The 20,735-nt window shown below is 50.6% G+C and overlaps 6 protein-coding genes across 6 annotated transcripts; 2 read left to right on the forward strand and 4 right to left on the reverse strand.

Annotated features, from left to right (window-relative positions):
• Positions 1 to 2,937: 2,937 nt before the first annotated feature.
• BCR38DRAFT_461816 (TfdA family taurine catabolism dioxygenase TauD) lies at positions 2,938 to 4,216 on the reverse strand (the record flags this gene model as incomplete). The annotated part of the gene is made up of 2 exons (XM_040862566.1): positions 2,938 to 3,974; positions 4,120 to 4,216. The coding sequence occupies 2 exons, from the start codon at positions 4,214 to 4,216 to the stop codon at positions 2,938 to 2,940; spliced, it is 1,134 nt and encodes a 377-aa protein (XP_040709781.1).
• Positions 4,217 to 5,903: 1,687 nt separating this feature from the next.
• BCR38DRAFT_490834 (hydrophobic surface binding protein A-domain-containing protein) lies at positions 5,904 to 6,717 on the forward strand (the record flags this gene model as incomplete). The annotated part of the gene is made up of 3 exons (XM_040864574.1): positions 5,904 to 6,111; positions 6,267 to 6,381; positions 6,450 to 6,717. The coding sequence occupies 3 exons, from the start codon at positions 5,904 to 5,906 to the stop codon at positions 6,715 to 6,717; spliced, it is 591 nt and encodes a 196-aa protein (XP_040709782.1).
• A 1,591-nt stretch (positions 6,718 to 8,308) lies between these two features.
• On the reverse strand, positions 8,309 to 11,397 carry BCR38DRAFT_451696 (OPT family small oligopeptide transporter). Its single transcript, XM_040861477.1, has 2 exons — positions 10,711 to 11,397; positions 8,309 to 10,640 (listed from the first exon to the last, which is right to left on the reverse strand). The coding sequence occupies exons 1-2, from the start codon at positions 11,020 to 11,022 to the stop codon at positions 8,607 to 8,609; spliced, it is 2,346 nt and encodes a 781-aa protein (XP_040709783.1). The 5' UTR covers positions 11,023 to 11,397; the 3' UTR covers positions 8,309 to 8,606.
• Positions 11,398 to 11,662: 265 nt separating this feature from the next.
• BCR38DRAFT_121245 (DNA photolyase, FAD-binding/Cryptochrome) lies at positions 11,663 to 13,947 on the reverse strand. Its single transcript, XM_040853475.1, has 2 exons — positions 12,509 to 13,947; positions 11,663 to 12,434 (listed from the first exon to the last, which is right to left on the reverse strand). Exons 1-2 carry the CDS (start codon positions 13,750 to 13,752, stop codon positions 11,885 to 11,887), a joined length of 1,794 nt encoding a protein of 597 aa, XP_040709784.1. The 5' UTR covers positions 13,753 to 13,947; the 3' UTR covers positions 11,663 to 11,884.
• Positions 13,948 to 14,908: 961 nt separating this feature from the next.
• On the reverse strand, positions 14,909 to 15,698 carry BCR38DRAFT_121193 (ribosomal protein S21e). Its single transcript, XM_040853474.1, has 3 exons — positions 15,448 to 15,698; positions 15,044 to 15,302; positions 14,909 to 14,984 (listed from the first exon to the last, which is right to left on the reverse strand). The coding sequence occupies exons 1-2, from the start codon at positions 15,477 to 15,479 to the stop codon at positions 15,071 to 15,073; spliced, it is 264 nt and encodes an 87-aa protein (XP_040709785.1). The 5' UTR covers positions 15,480 to 15,698; the 3' UTR covers positions 14,909 to 14,984; positions 15,044 to 15,070.
• A 68-nt stretch (positions 15,699 to 15,766) lies between these two features.
• On the forward strand, positions 15,767 to 18,922 carry BCR38DRAFT_451711 (uncharacterized protein). Its single transcript, XM_040861478.1, has one exon. It carries the CDS (start codon positions 16,088 to 16,090, stop codon positions 18,746 to 18,748), a length of 2,661 nt encoding a protein of 886 aa, XP_040709786.1. The 5' UTR covers positions 15,767 to 16,087; the 3' UTR covers positions 18,749 to 18,922.
• The last annotated feature ends 1,813 nt before the right edge of the window (positions 18,923 to 20,735 follow it).

Here is a 20,735-nt window from a genome sequence, read left to right on the forward strand (position 1 = left end):
CAGTAGTGCTTTGCCAAAAAGTGCGTCCACACCAAGTCGACTGGCACGTCAAATAGAATAAGCTTGTATTCAGTAATGAGCATGTCGTATGATCAACCGCCAATTGACCATATCAAGGCGGCACTTCAGCAGAATGAACGACTACCTGGAGCACAGCTCCTCTCGGCCCGTTTCGCAACTAGGCCCATCCCTCCGGCAAGCGTGTTTATTATTCGCACCATCATGTTTTTTTAATCTATTCATCCTGTGTTGCGTTAGTCCCCGCTATGAAACGCGATCGATTGCGCCGTGCCTGGTCTGTGTTTTTCTCCTTTTCATCAATGTCATTCAAGCATCACTAGCAACCCTTTCCTCCAAGATTGGCCTGTTAGGTGTGGAGCACCAACGAACGCCACAACGTGAATAGTGTCTTTGTTTCAGACTCTGGCACGTCGGTCGATAATCAGCTCATTAGATTCAATGACGCCGCCCTAGGTCGTCGGTTTGTATGGATTAAAACATCTGTTAACCATGTTTCCACGTCGGTTGATACGTTGATATGAGCAATTACTGGACAATTGGCGGGGCACCTGCTTCGCGACATCGTGGCTGTGCCTGAAGTGGTCGCAGTGGATAGAAACTGCGGTCGGTTCTGATCAGAATTAAAACCACTCGCAACCACAGCTGAAGTAGCTAGACTGGTATAGCACACATTAGTACACAGTCACTCGCACAGTTAGGGGTTCTTCAACTTCAAAATTGCCTTTAGATTGTGATTGGTAGTAAGGGCTCATCCCATGATCAGTGACAAGTGTTGGACCAAATTGACCGTCAAAAGACGAGGGACCCACTCGCTATAGAATGAGGTATTTTTGGTAGTTATAAGGTCTGACAACAAGCATGGCAACTAGTACGAAAGCTGTAAGTGGAATCTCATCTCATCGCAGCCGGAGGTTTCACCTACAGCAAGTTCGTAGATTGGGCATTAAGAGATGAAGAGAGAATGTATGACATACTACTTGAATTTTGTTCTCATTGCAACTATGTTTGATTCGCAAATGCGCTTCGACGGGGCGAGAGTTGAAGAGCATTCGTTATCGTTTATGAACTATGAGATGCCAGCCTCTACTGGTGGTCTAAATGGCGAAAAAGGGAGAACGGATGATACGACCACGCTAAGGTTCCAGCATTATGGTTGTACGCCAAATAGAATCTAATACGTAGGTCTGCTTAAGCATAAAGTTCCAGTATCCCTTGGGCAACCCGATCTGCTATTTGCCGATCAGATTGTCCTACTCGACTGGCCCATATTACCGTATTTGAGTCATTGAAACAAACACCTACATCTCGCATAGCCAATTGAATCCAGTCTCGAGCTGCTTCAGACACAAGGATGCAGTTTTCTCAGTGCCATCACGGGTGATTATCACGGTACAAGCAGGACGGGAACTGACCTGACTCAAGGAATCACAGCTAGATGTTGTCCCGGGCGCTAGCTGCTTGAGACAATACTAGGTATGGGGTATGCCTGACTTTTAAGCATATAGTGCTTATGTAAGAGGGTTCGATGTAAAATATATCGGCAAAATGAGCTCACACAGGAGAAAGTATAAGACGAATGAAACATCTAGCTTGACTTGACGTTTTTGCATTCGACACCGACCCGCCACTGTCAGATAAACACCGGCAGAAATAATGATCAAGAAGTTAAGCTTGGCGTAACCTACAACTGTTCTCATGGTCTTATCAGAACGGCCTGCTCGTGCTGGGAAATGCTGGCTAGGTCGCACAGCTCCATATAATAAACTTGCATATGAAGCCCCTTGAGCTCAACGGACGGGTCATAACGCACCGTAACTACGGGTGCAGCACCTGAACTTGCCTGCAAACAACTATCGTAGATGATGAGTATGTTTCAGCGATGAAATTGTAAATCCGTGGGCTATGCAGTTCGCTTAAAGCTCGCTACGTTCCAACCCACTGTTGCAATTTGGGAGTGCAAATGCGGTTGTGTATGCCCAGGGCCGCTAGCCTCCTCATATCGAGATCGTGTTTGACTTTTCCAAGATCCCCGGCAGCTGTGACTTCGACGTTTCATGCGTCGATACGTCATCCGAGAATAGATAGATATGGTATTGGCTCGGCACGCACCGTGATATTAACTCCTCGGTGCTCGACCTCACCTTGCCGCATCGTGAGATGAAAAGGAGACTAGCTGGGGCAGAAACTCGTGGTTCGGCCACCAGTGCAACCGTGTTTGAAAAAGGATCCTCTGGTCATCCGCGACATTCTGCTCTGACATGCGGGAATGTCGAACCAAATAGCTGACCGAGGACCTTGTAGGACTCAGTCTATAGCGCACACTGGACTGCCAATAACATCAAAACGAAGCTCCCGGAGCGGTTGAGGGACAGGGTGGATTGGGTTAGGTTGCGCCTTCATGCGTACTGAGTACCGGCGGACACGTTCTTATTGCTTGTGAGATGGATATATGTACGCTTAGGGACGTTATTCAGCTACCCACTGCTCTGCCTACGCCCATGATCGGTTGGTCAATGCGATGATGGACCAGAGTGTCACTTTCGGCTTCCTGGGCAGTATCGCGATAATAATACATTTCGGCAGTCTTGTTGGATATCATATACAAAACCATGCTTCAGTCTTTTGACCTCCGCTCCCTCATGGTAGTTGTGCACTTATGCGGCTTTGAGCTAATGTTCAACGCCCCTTGTTTTAAATTTGCCTTGGTGCTACCACTGGCAAGTCAGTCATCGGACATGAGCATGTATGCCTCGAGTGAACAATCAGCATTACTGCGGGCTAGAGTGCCGCTCTTGATCGTATTCGAAGATCGCAACGGTGAGGACGTATGATGATAATATTCCATATTCGTATCAATTAATTGAGAAGTCCAGAAGCCGGAATACACGACATGAATTGTAAATAGACACGTCTCGTTCAAGCGGCAGCAATACCCTCCGGGCCCTCCGGGCCCTCCGGGAAGTGACTCGCCGCAACGTTACACTGCCTAAATAACCTCACCTCATGCTCTGCAAAAGCACCCACGACCGAATGCAATACTCCGCGGTTGTGGAAGAGCACCAAGTCGCCTTGCTCCCAGTCGTGGGCATACACCATGTTGGGCGCGATGCCTGGGCGCTGCAGGCGGTGGATGATGTCGCGCACCTCAGCCAGATTGTCAATGACGGTCCCATTAGCCAGATGTAGCTTGCGCACCGCGCTGGGATGGACCTGAACTGCTAATCTTCCTGTGACGGGATTGCGCCAGCACATGGGCAGGATCTGTATCTTATCCTCCTCAATGGTCGGCAGCTGGTCCAGAGGAACCTCGAGGCCCTGTGACAGCATGCCCAGGCCATCAGACCGCGACTTGGCGCCGCTCATCCAGATATAGGGATGTGGTGCGTACTCGACCCTCGTGTTGCGCGCAAACTCCTTGTCCGAATCGGACAGGAGCTCATACATGGTATAGCCCGAGACGAAGGCGGTCGTACCCAGAGGCACGTGCAGCTCGTCGCCAGTGCCGTCATCGTACCGGCAGATCTGGCGACGGCCGCTGGGGACTTCTACGGCGAGCAGGGTGGTGACGACAGGCGGGGCAAGGCCGTAGAGGGCGGCGTCGATATGCCAGCGGTAGAAGCGAGTGAAGTCGAGATCATCGTGGGCGGGAATGGCAGTGGCGTGAAACGTCTTATGATGAGGGTGCTTAAGGGTGACGTCCTTCAAGCCCTCGTACTCGCGCACGAAGCCGTTGCCAATGACTTGGACCTGGGGTTGGTGGGGGATGGTCTTGAGGTCTGGGTGCAGGATGCTGCGCTTGGCATCGAGCGTCTTGCCGTGGCCGTAAGACGTGGCGGCAGGGTCGAAGCGTTGCGTCAGCTGGAATTGAGCACGGGGTGACACGGACGACTGGTCCTTGAAGACTAGGACCTGATGGGCGTACAGGGCGTCGCGTATCACGTCAAAGTCGGCGTCTGTGACAGTCTGTCAGCTGTTGCCTCTTGGCAAAGGAGGCGAGAGTAGCAATTACTTACCGAGGAGGTTACCGATTCCACGGGTAGTCTCCCTTGTTCAATGGATGTCATCAAGTCAACATTTGCAGCGTATTACACTTCTTACCAGTCAGTTTCTCAATGTCCACGTTGGAGACGGCAGCTCCGAAGTTGATGCCCGATGTCTCGGGAAAGACGAGAGTTTGCACTGTAATTCTGGACATTTTGGGATGGCGTGCAAACAGCTGGAGGTCGTGGGGTTGCAGATTCTTTCCAATGTTATGTGGGAGCTGATTGTGGCTCTAGAATGTGTAACTTGACGCATCAATTAAAGCGACATGCAACGTTCAGCGGAGGGGCTGTCCCTCCGATTTATCCAACGATACCGCTTCGGGCCGCTGTCTTATCTCGGAACCGCCCGACCTACGGCATCCGCCATGCACCCTCCAACGACAGGTTTTTATCAACAGGAGTTCTGCGTCACTTCGTACTTTTACACAACGGGTCCACTTCATAGCTGGTAATCAAAAATAATTATGGAGATAATAATTTCGGTGACCGGCGAAGTGGCCAAGCATAACACTACCGTCGACCTTGCGTTGCTGTACCTTTTACCCTCGTCTCTGCTACTAGACATCAGCACTATAGGGTTCTACATGGTTTGTCTTGAAAATTGGAATATCCAAGTTACCGCGCAACGGAAGAAAAAGAAAAGAGACAGGCCATCTGCTTTGTAAATGAAATGCAATTTCCCACTAGACACAATTCACTTATGTAATTACTTACGTACTGGAAAATACACCTATGTGTATACTTCTTTGTAATATCCCGATCATCTCGTGCAGTGCATTTGAGGAAATTGGTTTCAAGCTAGTTAATAGCTCGAGTGAATATACACGATTCGTATGAAGTTTATCCCCCGCGTTTCAGCCTAGAAGGGGCCCGGTCTGTACCCCTGATACCTGTAGAAACAAATGAAGTACTACATTATGATAGAAACATTATTGCATGGTTTATTATATACGGTTCTATTTACTTCGATAATCGTTAGCCGATGGCTACAACGACATTTAACTCCCACGCGACCCATGTACTTTCTATTCATACTACATGATCTACAGAATCTGAATCGACATAAGCTGATTGGAGTAGGAAGTTTAGTGCTAATTGCAGTAGAGGCTATCTCACTGATCCTGCTACCGATAAACCTTATCGTCATGACCTTGGGCTTATACTCGGAGCTAAGCCTCGAGTCTAGTCATTATTCCACTACAATGCCGTAAAAGTAGCATAGATGACTCCAGGTTGTGAACACAGCCTCATAATCTTAACTTATATTGTAAGCGTCACATCTGCTGGAAGTTGCAAGGGCAGCTGATTAACATGTTGCTGCCACTTTAATATTCATCCGATGAGGCTCGCAACAACCTCCGCAGATGAACAGTAGAAACTTTGAGCCTGAAAGCTGTGCCACTGTGTAGTGTTTCATATATTACGATCGAAAAGTAAGCGAGTCGTGTACCAATCATAGATGGGCTCAACATTTGGGTCGTCTTCTAAGCTACAGTTAAGCCCTATTTCATGAGATTGGCTGGTAGTGGCTTACAGGTTATGGATCGACTAAACAGGAAAGTACATCGGCTATCTTATGGGCGAGCCCAATCGATTGGTTGACAGATAATTTAGACGTTAGAGGTCACCTCAATAAAATCCCCTTTTGGGACATAGATGTGGTTGTGTTTGGCCTTAGCTCACGTAACCTTCCATGACAACCATCATAGCTTGTCCCTTCAACAACTGTAGTGCCATAGCACATGACATAAGAATGGCTCAAATCACCTTTTCAAATCCTCTCATTCCTCTATTGCATTATTTCGCACCACCACTCAGTCAAAAACATCGACAGCCAATATGAAGTTTCTGCTGATACTTTCTTTCGTGACCTTGTCGGTCTCCGCTGGATTTCTCGTGAGGCGGGATGTGCAAACCATCCAGACTGTGATTCAGGGAATCGGTACAAAATTGACGAAACTCGACGCCTCCATCAAGGCGTTTGACGGAAAGGACTTCAATACGTTGGCCACTGACGCTCTTGGACTAAGCGACATGCTGAAACAGGGTGAGCGCACTCAATTTTGATTCTGCTTCGAAACCACACTTCAAGATGGAAACAAAGGTGATGGGAAGACTCACAATTGTGTATCTATTCGCACCCTTGTCGTTGCGTAAATCGTCTCCGAGTGGAATGGTGACTGACTGGTGAACCTGTTGTAGGCACCCAGAAGATCCAAGCATCTCAACCCATAACCATCAACGAGGCGCTTACTCTCCAACAAACACTAGCGCCCATTCAGGATCAGGGCAACACTCTTGTAGCTGACATCGTTGCGTAAGTCTTGTCGACCTCGTTTGTCAATCTACCCTACTGGCAGTTTCTGATCAACGGTGATAATACAGGAAGAAGCCTACGTTTGAAGCTGCTGGGCTCTGCGATGTTATCGGCTCTCAGACAAAAGACTTCGGTGCCACAGCGCAGGCTTTGGTCGATGCGACTGTGTCCAAGCTCCCAGCCGCCATTCAAGGAATCGCTCAAGGACAGGTGGGTACCTTTACAGCCTCGTTCGACCAGACAGCGGCTGCTTTCGCACCTGGAAACTGCACCAACGCCGTGGCTGCACAGGCCACAGGATCAAATGCTACAGCATCTGCACTAAGCAAGATGTAGTAATGTTCTGGCAGCGGGATTCAACAGAGTACCGGATTGGACCACTATGTTCGGGTAACTAGCTGATTCTATCTGGCACGTTGCCTTGATGGCTCATTTTTGTTTTCAATTGGAATTCATGCGATACGGGTCTCTGGGTGTAGTTAGTCTTGCCGGCGAGGCTCTATGTCATTCGCTGTTACTAGTACCGTTGTATCTGATACTCTCAAACGTTACGCAACTGAGTACTTCAACTTTGATCTATCAATTCCCCCAATGGTATGCTCTGGTCCAAGACATCTATTGACTTTACTGAGAAATACTCACTGAGGGTTATCTCATTTATCATTTCTGTTAACGCTGACGCAAGTGACATTGATTGAGCACACTGGAGAGAGATCTGGTGCGGGATTGGAATTAAACGTGCGGAATTCGAGTCATTTACCACTTCTAGATACATAACCTGACGAATCTCTCTTCTGCATCCGCAGCCGAAACTTGCGCTACGGAGAAACTCTGAGAGTAGATTCTAGCTGCCATCGGTAACTCATCTGTCCATCGGGCTTTGGAGGAAGCTCTGGTCATTTCTATCCCAAAATAAGGTTCGTGATGACAGCACTAAGTCATGCTGAAAGTACATAGATGCGCATGTTGCTGCGTACTTTTGTAATGGCGTCAGTCTACACTACTCCAGTCTTTATCTGAATTGGTGTTCACTAACCCGACTGGCTGCTGAAGCATAATATTCATGTTTGACTGCATTCAGCGATAATGAATAGACAGATCTGTGTCATAATGTGTCGGTTATGATCTGCATGGCTCTTGTGACTCCAACACGGAACTGCTTAGAGGAACTTCAGATGGATCCATGGAGGCTGTACAAAGCCGTGCATGGATTATATGCAACATTAGTGGTCGGCTGACGGCATTAAAGTACTCACCCACTGCTACCGTAATTCCATGCCACTGGCAGCATCTCAAGTTGTTGGCCGCCAGTCCTTGTTTTATTTCTCCCTCTGATAATAAAGGGAAGCGGTTCGCATTTCTGCATAATCGCAGTAACAACAAAGACACTTCCAACTGTTGGTCTGGGGCTAGAATAGATGTAACCAGGGCCGGAAACCATCACTTGTCTCTTACAAGAGCCGCAGACTGAAGTATTACGACGCTATTTATCGTGGGGCACACCATCATGGACAAGAAACTATCTTGTGCTGCCCTATGGATGAGGGTCATAATTCCGGAACTGCTTTGTGTACAGGAGCCGATTCCTGGCTATGATGGCGAAAAATTTGGATGGTCGACTTGGTTTGTCCACAGCCTTGACTGCCCCTTCGATTAAGCACTCTGAGAAGAGATCACATCCGGCTGTTTCGGTCTACGATTCCTGTAATAGTTAAGCTCAATCCACATGCCGTGCAAGCTGTGTTTGCAAGGCCGCATAAGCTACCAAATGCCACACTCTGCCCATTTGTTATCAAGGAGCAAGTCAAGCTTGCTTCAACCAAAATAATTCCCTAATGCATTGCGGCTTTGCCTGCTTAAGTGTAGATTAAGCAAGGCGGCATTCGATGCAGCGTATCTCATCATGTCCTCGAGCTTACAGATGACTGCACTCTCAGAAATTCCCGAAGCCTGACCGATACCAACTTATGTGGTCCGGCTTTCTGTTCACATCACATAATAGCTGGTACAGTTGGTATATGTCCAATCCATCGAATGTGAATGTGGCTACTTCATAGCGACACGATCTTATATATATTATCATGGGTCGTCTGCTTCTTCAGAGGCCAAGCCGATTCACACCACGAGGAAACATACATACATAATACAGGTACAGTAATCTAATACGCCCAGCCGTGCTGTATCCAATTACGCCAAGGTTTCTCCGTTACCATTACACCTTTCTCTCATGTCCAAGTACCATTAGCGGCCCCAAAATACCCCACATCCGGCATCTGTAACCATGGCGTACCCAACCCATCGGCAGTGTTTTGCCATACGGTGTTCCCCCACCAATCCGGAAATTGCACGCGCGGCCCGTACGTGACGGCGAAGAAAATGAGGATGCCGCTCAGGGCAAGCCCCGTGTCCAATGCCGCTGCAAGAATGTAGTTGTACTTTGTCCACCAGGCGTAGAATCTGCGGTACAGAATCTTGTTAAATACAAGGTTGACTATATACCACGACGAGTAGTTGATTCCCGTCGCCGGAGGCACATTGTATGTGCCCACGAAGATGAGGGGCCAATTGATCTTGCGCACGAACTCATTGCCCGTCTTCTTCCAGATGAACCAGGTGATGGGCGGGAGGATGAGGCCGATCCAGAAGAAGTGCAGCAGGCCGCTGTAGATCATGCCGACCGAGTAGAGGCGTGCGGGGCCGACCAGACCCCAGATGACGGATGAGGACCAAACGGTGCGGCCTCTGGGGCAGGAGAAGCCATTGGGCTGGTCCTCAGAACAGATGCCGGGAACGTTGCCCAGCATCCAAAGAGTGACGCCCGTCTGGGTAAGGGCGCCGAGAATAGTGGCCAAACCCTGGGCGAAGAACAGGGTGCGCAGGGGAATCTTGAGGTAGTGGCCCAGCTTCATGTCGGCGGCGAAGTACAGGCCCTGGCCCACCACGTCGGTGGAGATGATCTTGAAGAGGATGTTGGCGATGGGCTTGCCCTGGAACATGTAGCCGCCGATGAACTCGGACAGCACGTTGATCTGGTTGGCGTCGACGTTGGTGATGCCCTGGATCATGCCGCAGGGGATCATGTAGATGGCTGGGATAATGAGCGCCAGGAAGATGCCGTACACGGGGAGTCCGGTGTGGTAGACCTCGGTCATGGCGATAGACATGCCCATGACGACGACGATGACTGACACCCACCACCACCACGGCACTTTTCTGTATGACTTCATCAGGCGCGAGTGAATGTCGAGCTTGCCGGTGCCACGGAGGGCATGGGTGATTTCCTCCCAGTGGAAGAAGTAGACGTGCGACAGAACGCTGGTGATGGATGCAAACGAGAGGCCATAAACAAATGCAAATGTTGCTGGTAAGTAGGGTGGCGAGTACGCCGAGTACTTTTCCTGGTCGAACTGGTTGTTGGTCAAGACCTCGGTAGAGTTGTACAGCTGCCCAAATCGGTCGTATACGTCAGCCGTGCAGTATGGCAGGTACGAAGTGAACCAGGTGTTTGTATAGTACAACGCAGGCGTGATGACCCAGAAAAAGAAGGCAAAGCCGACGAAGACGTTGGCGGCCGCCCAGTGAGGACTGAGCAGCGGGTTCGTGTTGTACGCCACCATGGACCAGTCAAACGTCAGCGGGAAGAGCCCCATGCCCGTCACCATGCCAAAGACCTGGTTGACGGCCAGATTGTCGGGCACGATCCAACAGATCCACGTGAAGTAGCTCAAGCCAGTGAAGATGAGGCCGGGGAACCAGTACCACACAAAGGCAGCACCGCCAACAACCATGAAGAACTTGATGCGGCTTATTCTCCAGCCATTAGCGACAGCATTGGCACGCGAGTGCAGCGAGCTAAGCAGAGCAATGTTGCTTAGCACACCGGGCCAAATCATGGTGGCCGGCTCGACAAGCCAGCGAGACGTGAGGCCAGCAACGCCGTAGCCCAACAGCTGGCAGCACAGGACGACCATGACGGAGAAGCCGGTCGGGATGGGGATGCCATAGAACCTGGCGGCCTGGATGAGGTTGGTCGCGTCTGCGGATCCGATACCGAACGAAACATTGCTCATGATGGTGACGAGGGCATGCTCCTTGATGTTGAAGTGGCGATCGGGATTCCAGCGACTAATGGGCAGGAAGTTGGCGAGCGCGACGCCGATGGGATAGGCCAGCAATTCTGCGACGAGTGACACGATGCGTACACCAGGATATCGGAGCGAGAAGAACTGGTTGACGCCAGCCCCGAGAAAGACGAAGACCTGAGGGAGGGCATTAGTCAGATGGAATGACGGCGGAATTGCCAACTTGGAGTGTGGTGTGGTGGCGCACAATACCTAGAAACCATGCCCGAAAGGTATTCACGGGAATGGCCGTATCGTCCGTCTCGGGCACGACGGCGCGCACTTGGGGAAACGGACTGGTGTCGGCGTCCCAGTCGCCCTCGGCCTCGTCCTTGGCCAAGATGCGGCCCATGTCGACCTCAAGCTCAGCCAAATGGCCGTTCGCCAGTTCGACATCCTGAGCGACATGGAAGTTGTGCGCCGTCTTGGGCTCCGACACAAAGTCGCGGCTATCCTTCTCATCGAGCACGCTGCCGCCGTTTTCAGGCATTGTGGCGCTGATCTTCGCGGGGGTTTCCATGGCGTAAACAAATTGACACCAGTTCGAAGAGAGATGCCGTCATAATAAGCAATCTCAAAGACAAGCCGATATGGGGAGACGTTGATGAACTGGCCGGGCACCGTGTGTGTTTTAAATGGCATGTATACTTGGCTTGCCTGCAAGTGCCAAGTCCCTAGCTCGCCGTTATCTCATGAGTAGGCTGTAGTCCTAGCATCCAATACTACAGCCAGCGAGTACCCCTCGAAAGCGAGCAAGGACGATCCTGGATGGTTACATCAACCAAACCAAGAACAAGCCCAAAGAAGCGAAATGACCAATTGTTTGGTCTAGAAATACTTCAAACGAGAGCTGCGGATTTGACACAGCCAATCGAATGTTTGCGCCATATCTCTGGTACCGTTCGCATCTTCAGTTTAAGAGATAGAATGGTTAAATAAGTATTCTAACAACAAACTGGAGCTGCAGTCACTGTTTGGGAAGCAGGGTTCTACCCATCTTCGATTGCTGGGCCACTGCTGATTTGTGGGGGATTTGTCGAAACGAAGTGTCAGTCTTTGAGAAGTTTTTTAGGTGCTCAGCGCATATCATATAACCTGGTACTCCACAGTTCAAATACAAAACGATAGCCGGTCGGACGCATGAGTCGAGGTTGGAATTACAATTGAATAATTGAGCATGGGAATGCCGATAAGAGATCGACCATTATCGGTGTGGGCATGGCATCGGCTCCGGAAGCGGGATTCGGCCAAAAGCGCTGCCGGTGTGAGGAACCGCCCATGATCTCGTATGCGCTAGGGTAGTTGGCTGGATTATTACCTGTTACATAACAATCCTCAGGACAACTTTAATCGGTAGCCTTACCTCCAGTGCAGCCCCGGCATTACGTCTTGTCTCTCTCCAGTCCCTCCTTGTATACGGCCAACGCCCTCGCCCTCGCGTCTTTGTGCTCCACTATCCTTTCAGGATACCCCGCCTTCCTTGCCTTAGCCCCGGCCCCTCTCCCGTACGGGTCGTGAACTTCCTTGTTAGTCATCCCTTTGAGCTCCGGTATCCATTTCTTGATATACTCTCCGTTGGGGTCAAACTTCTCGCTCTGCAGCAGCGGATTGAAGATGCGGAAGTACGGCTGCGGATCCACGCCGACGCTGGCGCTGAACCCCCAGCCGCCATTGTTGCTCGCGAAGTCGCCATCAATCAGGTTTTCCATGAAGAAGCGCTCGCCCATGCGCCAGTCGATTAGGAGGTCTTTGGCCAGAAACGAGGCGACAATCATGCGGCATCGGTTATGCATCCAGCCCATGTGGGCCATTTGGCGCATGGCAGCGTCGATGACGGGGAAGCCAGTTCGGCCTTGGCTCCAGGCGGCGAAGTGAGACGCATTGTAGGACCAGGTGATGTTCGAGTATTCAGGTTTGAAAGGTTTGTTCATGCTGTGATGAGATGGGTTATTCACCATTTTCCTATTTAGAACTGCGAATTCGGCGCCAGCGCAATTGTTACTTACCACACATATGGCCAGTTGACCAACACATGCTTGTAGAAGTCCCGCCAGGCAACCTCACTAATCCAAGTCTGTACACCTTCAATGCCGGCGTCCAGCTTCTTGACCTTGTTCCGATTCCTCGCATATAGTACTGCGGTCCTAGCACTCAATGTCCCCGTCGCAAGATGCACCGAAAGACTTGACGTGCCTGCCTCTGACGGAACATTGCGCCGCTGATGGTATTTCCCAATTTTCTCCTGGCAGAACTTCTCCAACCGGTCCATGGCTTCGTGTTCCCCTGCAGGCCAGAAAGCATGCAGCCGCTGGGCATCTTCTTCTGAGAGCCTCTTGGACTCCGGTACCTGGGGCATTTCGCAGTCAAAGAGCACAGCAACCTTAGCCCTCGCCGCGGGCGAAAACGTGGGTGGCGCCTTGAAGAGAGTAAGTAAGTCTGGATTCGTGTGGATATGCGCAAGCCACGCTCGGAACCACGGAGAATAGACCGAATACTGCTTCCCACTCCCGCTTTGCAACGCGCCTGGGGGCACGACGCAAGTATCATGCACGACTTCAAAGGCAATGCCCCTCTCAGCGCACAAGTGCACCATCTTGGCTTCCCGCCGCAGTTCATCGACCTCGTACTCCATGTTGGCGAACATGTGATTGGCGCCCCACTCATCCAGGAACTCAAGAATGCGCTTAGGTATCTCCTTGCGTTTTTCCACCGTCTCGACATGCAGTGGGACGTTGAGCTTCGCAAGGTCATGTTTCAGGACTTGCAGCGTGCGCATGACAAAGTCGACACGGACAGGAGCTGTCAAATGAGCTTCAAAGTCTTGGGGACTGACTACATACAGCCCAATGAGTGGAACGCCGGCGTCTTTCGCCTTTTCGCTCGCCAGGGACAGCGCGCGGTTGTCGTGGGTTCGCAGATCCATCTTGAACCAGTGAACGACGGCATCTTTGACGTCAATCCCGTTCCGCGATTCGGCTGTGTGCTCGAGTGCGCCAAGAAGAGACTCGATGGGCCGCGGGATCTGGTTATTGTTGTAGGCCAGCGCGCGCGCATTGCTCATCTCGTGCGGATAGTACTTGCGCAGCACAATGCCATGGTCCTCTGCTTGAACGGAAAACGGATGCGGTTCACGCAGGGAAATAGACATGCTGGGTTTCACATTCTCGAGCTTCAGCTTCTTGCTCGACGTCCCGTCGTTGTCACCAGCTGGGGTCGCAGCTTTGCGTTTGAAGGTGCGCTTAGGTGGCATTGTAAGTGCGAATGGCCAGCGGAGAACGGTTGAGGTAGGAAACGATTCGTACCGGGTAAATTGAGAATTGAAATGCGTGTGCTCAAGACAGACACTCGCGTCAAAGAACAAACGTGAGGAGGTGACACGTAGAATCTTGGAGAAAATGAGTGCCAGATCTAGAATTTCATACCTCTTGTCCTCACGAGTCTCGCGAGCATGGACTTCTTTGTATCGATGTCTTGTGCGTCATGCTATGGCTGAGATCGAATTGCAGCTAAATGGATCTGCAATGTGCCATGTGGAGCACTCGGGAGCTAGCCTCATGAAGTTTAGATCAGATGTAGCTTGCTGCGAGCTGCAGGATCGAGTACCAAGCCAAGACTTCGAACATTGTCTCACCCTAAACTAGTCATGTTGCTAGCGAAGAATGCTTCAGTTCGTGTTTTATGCTCCCTAAGTCGGACACTACTGTCTTTCGTGAATTATTATATTTCACAGCCAGATACTGAAGCAGACAGGAGCAACGTAGGAGCAGACGAGGAACATCACCAAGAGGCGCTGTTTCACCTCCCGGCCACGATCCCTTGATAAAAGGGCAATTGCCATGGTTGGTATGACGTGGGATTGTTGAGTCCTGGCATTTAATTTTGCGAAACAAAATCATCTGAATGTGGTCTCGTATGTGTGTCGCTGTATTTCACTGAGCTTTACTCCAGGTATCGCAGTTCTGCCCCAAAATCCAGCCAACTTGCGCTTGATCAGGTCGCAGTAGAACCGCCTGTGACTACCAACATGAATAGCAATTTGCCACGCTCGATGTACGTTGGACCCGGACTCGCCTACCTTCATGAAATAGCTTCATAATGAAATATGTCCAGCCCGTATCTGTACCATGGTGCACGACTCGAGCATCAGAGTTTTTTCAAGGCCTTTGTTAATCTACGGCACGGAGACTATCGAGGTAGTCCCAAACTCCTCGGTCATGGGATCACTCGTAGGTGGACGCGAGAAGGCTTTGCTAGCCGGTGTGCATTCGTCACATTGCCGGGGACGTCGGGACGCCATATCAGGTGGTAGTAATCGGGGTTTATAATTTCGTTCGGAAATGTGAGCGTGGGTTGACGGATCTAAACGACCAACGATGCAAATCAAGTGTGAACCCTCGCCATTCCCTGCCATGCTGTGCCCCATGTCGTGGCGTCCATCCATATGTCCCCCTGCCCAATACCCTGAACACCGAGCCTGTTCGTCTGCGTTTAGAGTCAGCATTGTCTCGTTGCGCCACTTGCACCTGTCGTATGCAACTCACCATTGCCCCATCCTTCACGACATGCACTTATCGCACACCGCTCCAGACGTTCTTGACGAGACCATCGCGCTGGGCCAGACGGTTCAGGGCATCATCGCTCTCTCCCATGGCGCGCACGAAACCGCAGAGGGCGTAGGTGTGGTTCTCGCCCTGGACGGCACGGCCGTTCTCGTCGACCTTGGCGATGGAGATCTGGACGGAAGCGTGGTCCTTGGCCTTGATGATGCGGTTGGTGGCGCTGCACTTGCGCGGGACGTAGCTAGAAGGAGATTGTCAGCGTTGCTGTTGGTTCGGGACTCTGGCGGTTGCGCTTGAAATGGGACGCAGTAAGTGGACAGCTCTCAAGCGTCTACGCAAGGCAACATCAATCGGAATTGCAGCCCGGGGCAGAGGGCAAAACATACAGGTCCACGATCTCATGGCGGTCGTTCTCCATTTTGGCGGCGGTGTGGAAGTTATTCTGGACGAGAGCTTTGCAAAGGGTGCAGAGATTGCAGTCGTGGATCAGTCGGTCGTGAGGAGAGATTTTTGCGTCAGGTGAAGCGGTCGAACTTGCACCTTCTGGCCAATTTTGACCCCCTCGAAAAGTTTAACGTGCCTTCCGGTTGTGGTGGGGTTTGGTCCGGCAATTCGTCGGTTACAATAAGAATTGCCAAGTTCTATGGTCAAGTGACTTCGTGGAACTTTGGCGTGAGAGGAAAGCGGTTAGCCCCTCCTTTTTGTCCAATCTTGTTGGTACAAGTGAGATTGGACAGGCATACTATTTATGTCCTTGTTGACATCAACGACTCCGTTGCAATAAAAAAACAGAAGCGGATTGTGTATTCAAGCACAAAGGCATCTTTCCCAAATCATCATAACCAACATATAGAAAGAATGCGGCACATGACACACTAGAACGAGTGTGCCACGTTGCTGACACTTTCCTCCGCGATTACCCTCTCAACATTCAACCTCCTTTCACGACGATGCGCCGCGTGCATACCGTTTCGATTCAAATCCCGACCACTCGCCCCGACCAGAATATCCACTTCCGAAGTCTGCATGTCCTCCCCAGCGAGACCTGTGCGATTCGATAACGCTATTCACTCTTCCTCCCCGGACCTTCCCTCCCTTATCGACATATTTCGAAAAAGTCCCCAAAAAGCGCCCCCTCTGCGCACCGGCAGTAATGCCACCCCCATGCCGACTGTGGCGCGGAGCACGTTCACGACTGCTGTCAACCTCTTACGCGAAGCTCCTGAGATCGATATAGAGACCGAGCAAATCGCGTATTCGCCACCGCGCAAGACCAAACCTGTCCGAAAGCGCGTCAAGTCACAAGCTGCAAACGACATCGAAAAGGAGCTAACCAAGAAAACGAGTTCCCCCATCGAGATCGCATCATCCCCGCAGGAAAAGCCGTGGCAAAAGTTCAAGAACATATCTGATAGCAGACACAAAACGACCCATGGAGACGAAACACAGTCGGAATTGCCCAAGGGCCGAGCGAGGAAGCCGGCTGTGAAAGACAAGGCGGCGAAAAAGAAACACACCGAGAATGTCTCTAGACATATCTCGAAGCCTGAACAGAAGAAAAAATGGTCACCAGTTACCGGGGAAGAGATTTGTGGCCTACAAGAAGCGGCCATGGCAAGGCGCAACGACTGGACACCACCTCCGGAAGACCAGGCTGAAATACTTGGATCCGAATCAGATACCCGAGAGATTACCTCGCCTTCACGAATAGCAGCCGTATCGAAAGATATATTTTCAAATTTATACGACACGTATGCTTGCAAAGACAGCGAGAAATGCTCACCCGGTCCATCTTCCGCCCAGTCAGGCGAGCCAGTCGCTGATGTGCTGGGAAAGCGCAAGCGTCTTGACATGATTTTGACGGGCAATAACAAGCCTCCAAGAGAAACATCGCCCAAAAAAGTCTCCGCCATCAAGAAGAAGACTCGTACAATCACTGAACTGGCAACTGCACCCTACGCTGTGCCAGAAATTGACCTGCTTGCTCCAGGCACCAAGGAGTCCCTACTCAACTATTTCGACTCGGATGGCGCCGTTAAGGCTCTGGTTGAGCATCAATCGGCTCTCATGGATTTCAAAGCCAACCAACCAAAGAAACCTGCGGTTAAGCCGAGGAAGACGAAGAAGAAGACAGGCACCGTCGAACAGCCGATCCTCCTCTCCCCATCTACGGCTTTGAAAACATCACGCAGTCAAGACTTCGTGTTTGGCACATCGAGTCAACTAGTCCTGGAGGAATCCCCGACCGCCTTGCGAGACTTGCAAATGGCCATACAAGCTTCCAATCAAATTGACCAGGATGATCCATTTGTCAGTTCACCTGCTCTCCGAGCTACCAACAAAACGGGTCTTTGGAACGCTGGTTCACGGGACCGCAATGGTGAACTACTCAATGTGGAACTGGCCGACTTGGTTGATGCGTCGGCAGCTTCTATATCTGGCGAGTCTGCCCCCAACGAGATTGATCGTCCCGTGTCAGATAAATTCCCTGACAATAATGACCTCGATCTTGGATTATCCGGTTCCCCAGCGGCCTCTCCTCTTCCCTATTCGGACGGCTTTATCGACATCAACGAGATCGACCTCGACTACCCTCATGTCACTCATGTCAAAAAGGCTGACCCCAGCTCCAAACCGTCTCTACCGAGCGGCACGCTCTCAGATGCGTCTGTGTCTTCCATCACCGAAATGGCAAGCACCCCTCGTCCCAACTACGAACTATTCACAGATGTGCAGCTTGCCAAGAAGATTACGTCTTTCGGGTTTAAGGCAGTCAAAAAGCGTCAAGCTATGATCGCATTGCTTGACCAATGTTGGGAAAGCCAGCACCCACAGATTTCGAGGGTGGAATCCAGCACCCGAGTGGCAACCATGTCAACGTCTGCGGCCTCGAGCGCCCAAGTTAACACTTGTCTGAAAAAGCAGCAGACTGCCGCAGCGCCAATAGCCACTGCAGAGCTGGCGAGGAAGCCGCGCGGTAGGCCGAGAAAGGACACTCGAGCAACCACGTCACCATCTTCCAAAACTACAAAAACGAAACCGAAACCGAAAGCAAAAGCGACATTGGCGGTGAAATCATCGCCAAAGAAACCAAGTGCTCAGTCAAGAGACGACTCCATTAATACAGCCAACAGCGCTTGGCTTACTAGTCCAAAGGCAGCTGCTTCCATTATCGATACCTTTGAGGCTCCAGCTCCAGCTACTCTTAGCAGACGCAAAAAGCCAAAGCAGAAGGTGATAGAAATCATGGATTCGGAGGACGAGGCCCATCTGTCCCCGTCGCCGCAGACTTCCCCCAACCAACTCTTTTCTTCACCCCCACCTTTAGACCTGTCTATATCCGAGGTTGTTGATGCCGACATGTCGCTGAGTTTACTGGACCCTGCGCCCGGCTCTAATGATGCCACGGCATCCCAAACACAGGAGCTCTCTGCGTACATTACCAAGGCAATTAAATCAGCTCCCCGGTCAAAGGACCCCACGAGCCCCTCGTGGCATGAGAAAATGCTCCTGTACGATCCCATTGTACTCGAAGAATTGGCTGCTTGGTTGAACAGTGGGGAGTTGACGCGGGTGGGATATGACGGCGAGGTTAGCCCCGGCGACGTCAAGAAGTGGTGTGAGGCCAAAAGTGTGATTTGCTTATGGCAAGTGAACTTGCACGGGAAGGAGAGGAAGCGGTACTGACGAAAATGTAGGAGTTTTATTTACTGAATGCTAAGAGGTTTCAAAGGGGCACGGTTGTAACTTGTGGGCCACTAATCGGTTTGCTGGCTGTACAGAGTATATGTACTTAGATAGACACGGGTCAGCGTATCGCAGTGTTAGTCATCCTATTTCCACTCATGGTACAGAACGTGATCTTCTTATCATTGTACACCATCAACCTCCCGTTGCGGGGGTGGCCGCACAAATATTTACAACCTACTAGTCCTATATGTACTATTTTCTCGCCGTACCTAGTAAGGGAAGGAGAGACCCGAAAAGGAGAGGGGTACCAAGTTTGGAAGGGGGGATAGTTATAAGTAGGAGTCTGTAAGGAAAGAGCCGTTGTGGCGGGCCGGTCTCAGCTGACAAGCTGAGTCGGGAGGGATTCGCCCCCGATCCGGTAGAACCCCGGAACCGCCCAGCTTAAGAGGAGAACTCGAGACGCTCGCACCTAGTTTAGATTCTTCAAGAATCAGTCTTGCAATATACGCACCCATACACTGGCCTACTTCTAGCTACCCTTTGCACTACCTGACTATTATATTGTGAGACGTGTGGTATCCTCGTTACAGAGTCGGTATAGCGGGTCGGCCTCAGCTGATAAACTGTCGAGGTTTCGGCCCCGATCCGGCAAAACTCCGGATCCGGCCTAGCTAAAGAGATATCGGACGCTCCCGCCTAACCTAGGTTCCTTAAGAATTAGTCTTACAATATTATAACGAAACCTCTAATAGTCTAGGTACGTAAACTACTAAAGAGTCTTGTAAGGGTTTATACTAGTAAGTGCGTCCTTCTGCGGTATCCTTTAGTAATATAATAGGGGTTCAACGTATTGATAAGTGTAGAATGCTCGCAATGACGTCTTTGTCGTTGATTTGGCTACACCACGACAATCTGTTTTGCATTGACAGTGCAAAGTCCGGAAGGTTCGATCAATCTTTGCAGTGACAGTGCAAAGACCGATGGATACGATCAGTACGATTTGTGATGAGTGTAGAATTCGATGGTTGCCAGGCCGGTTTACCTTGGTCCCCAGCAAAGCTTACTCAACCGAGTGACCTCGGGCAGGACTTTGGTATTGGTCTCTTTTGGTGAAGACATCTGGTACGGTGGCGTAGTGGCAAGGATTGCAATCCCTGGCGCGGCGTGACACTTAGGTAACTGAAGTAACGTATTTCACCCCCATTCCGACACCCCCCTCATTCCGACACCCTATAAAACAAAACACCACGAATAACACTGCAATTTCAAACAACCACCATAAATTCAATTCTGAACAACTATACAATCGCTTTCGACAGTAGATACATTAGATATTTCTGAACCCGAATCATCAACAAGAGCTTCATTAGATACTTCCCTTATCCGCCGTACGTCCTCAATCCTTGCGAATTTCGCGTTTGGACTTATTTGCACCTTCTTTTTTTTCCGTGGCTTCATAAGCTCCAATCGCTGTTTCAAGCCCTCAATTTGTAATTCTGCGCTTACTATTAGATAATCCTTCTCATCAAACCCTTTTTTCATCTTTCTAAATAGCTGGCGTTGTGTAGTCATGTTAGTTTGTTGGAGTCGATTGAACTCCCTAAACTGGCGCTCTATATCTACGCCCTTCTTTGGCGTTGACCATACAACATTGCCCTCTGAAGGCGTCTGGAGCGTTTTCTGGACTTGCTGGGTTGTAATAAGAATGTCTGGTCCTTGGTGACGTGTGCGGTTGCTATTTTCACGCAGAAGAGGGCTAGTAAGGGGCCTAGCGACATTTAGGGGCCATAGACCACTTGTACGCCAACCAGACTTGATATTTTGAGCCGTTAGAGCCCTCTGGCGTGCTCTGGCGTAACAGCGCATAAAATTCCGCTTGCCGATAGGTGCTGAATCAGTTAATAGGGTTAAAACCCCGACCTCCTCGCGATATGCCGTTTTCATAGCTGAGAACACCCCAACATCGAGGGGCTGAAGGACATGA

The sequence above is a fragment of the Pseudomassariella vexata genome (assembly GCF_002105095.1).
Source record: "Pseudomassariella vexata strain CBS 129021 chromosome Unknown BCR38scaffold_25, whole genome shotgun sequence".
Classification (NCBI taxonomy): Eukaryota; Fungi; Ascomycota; class Sordariomycetes; order Amphisphaeriales; family Pseudomassariaceae; genus Pseudomassariella; species Pseudomassariella vexata.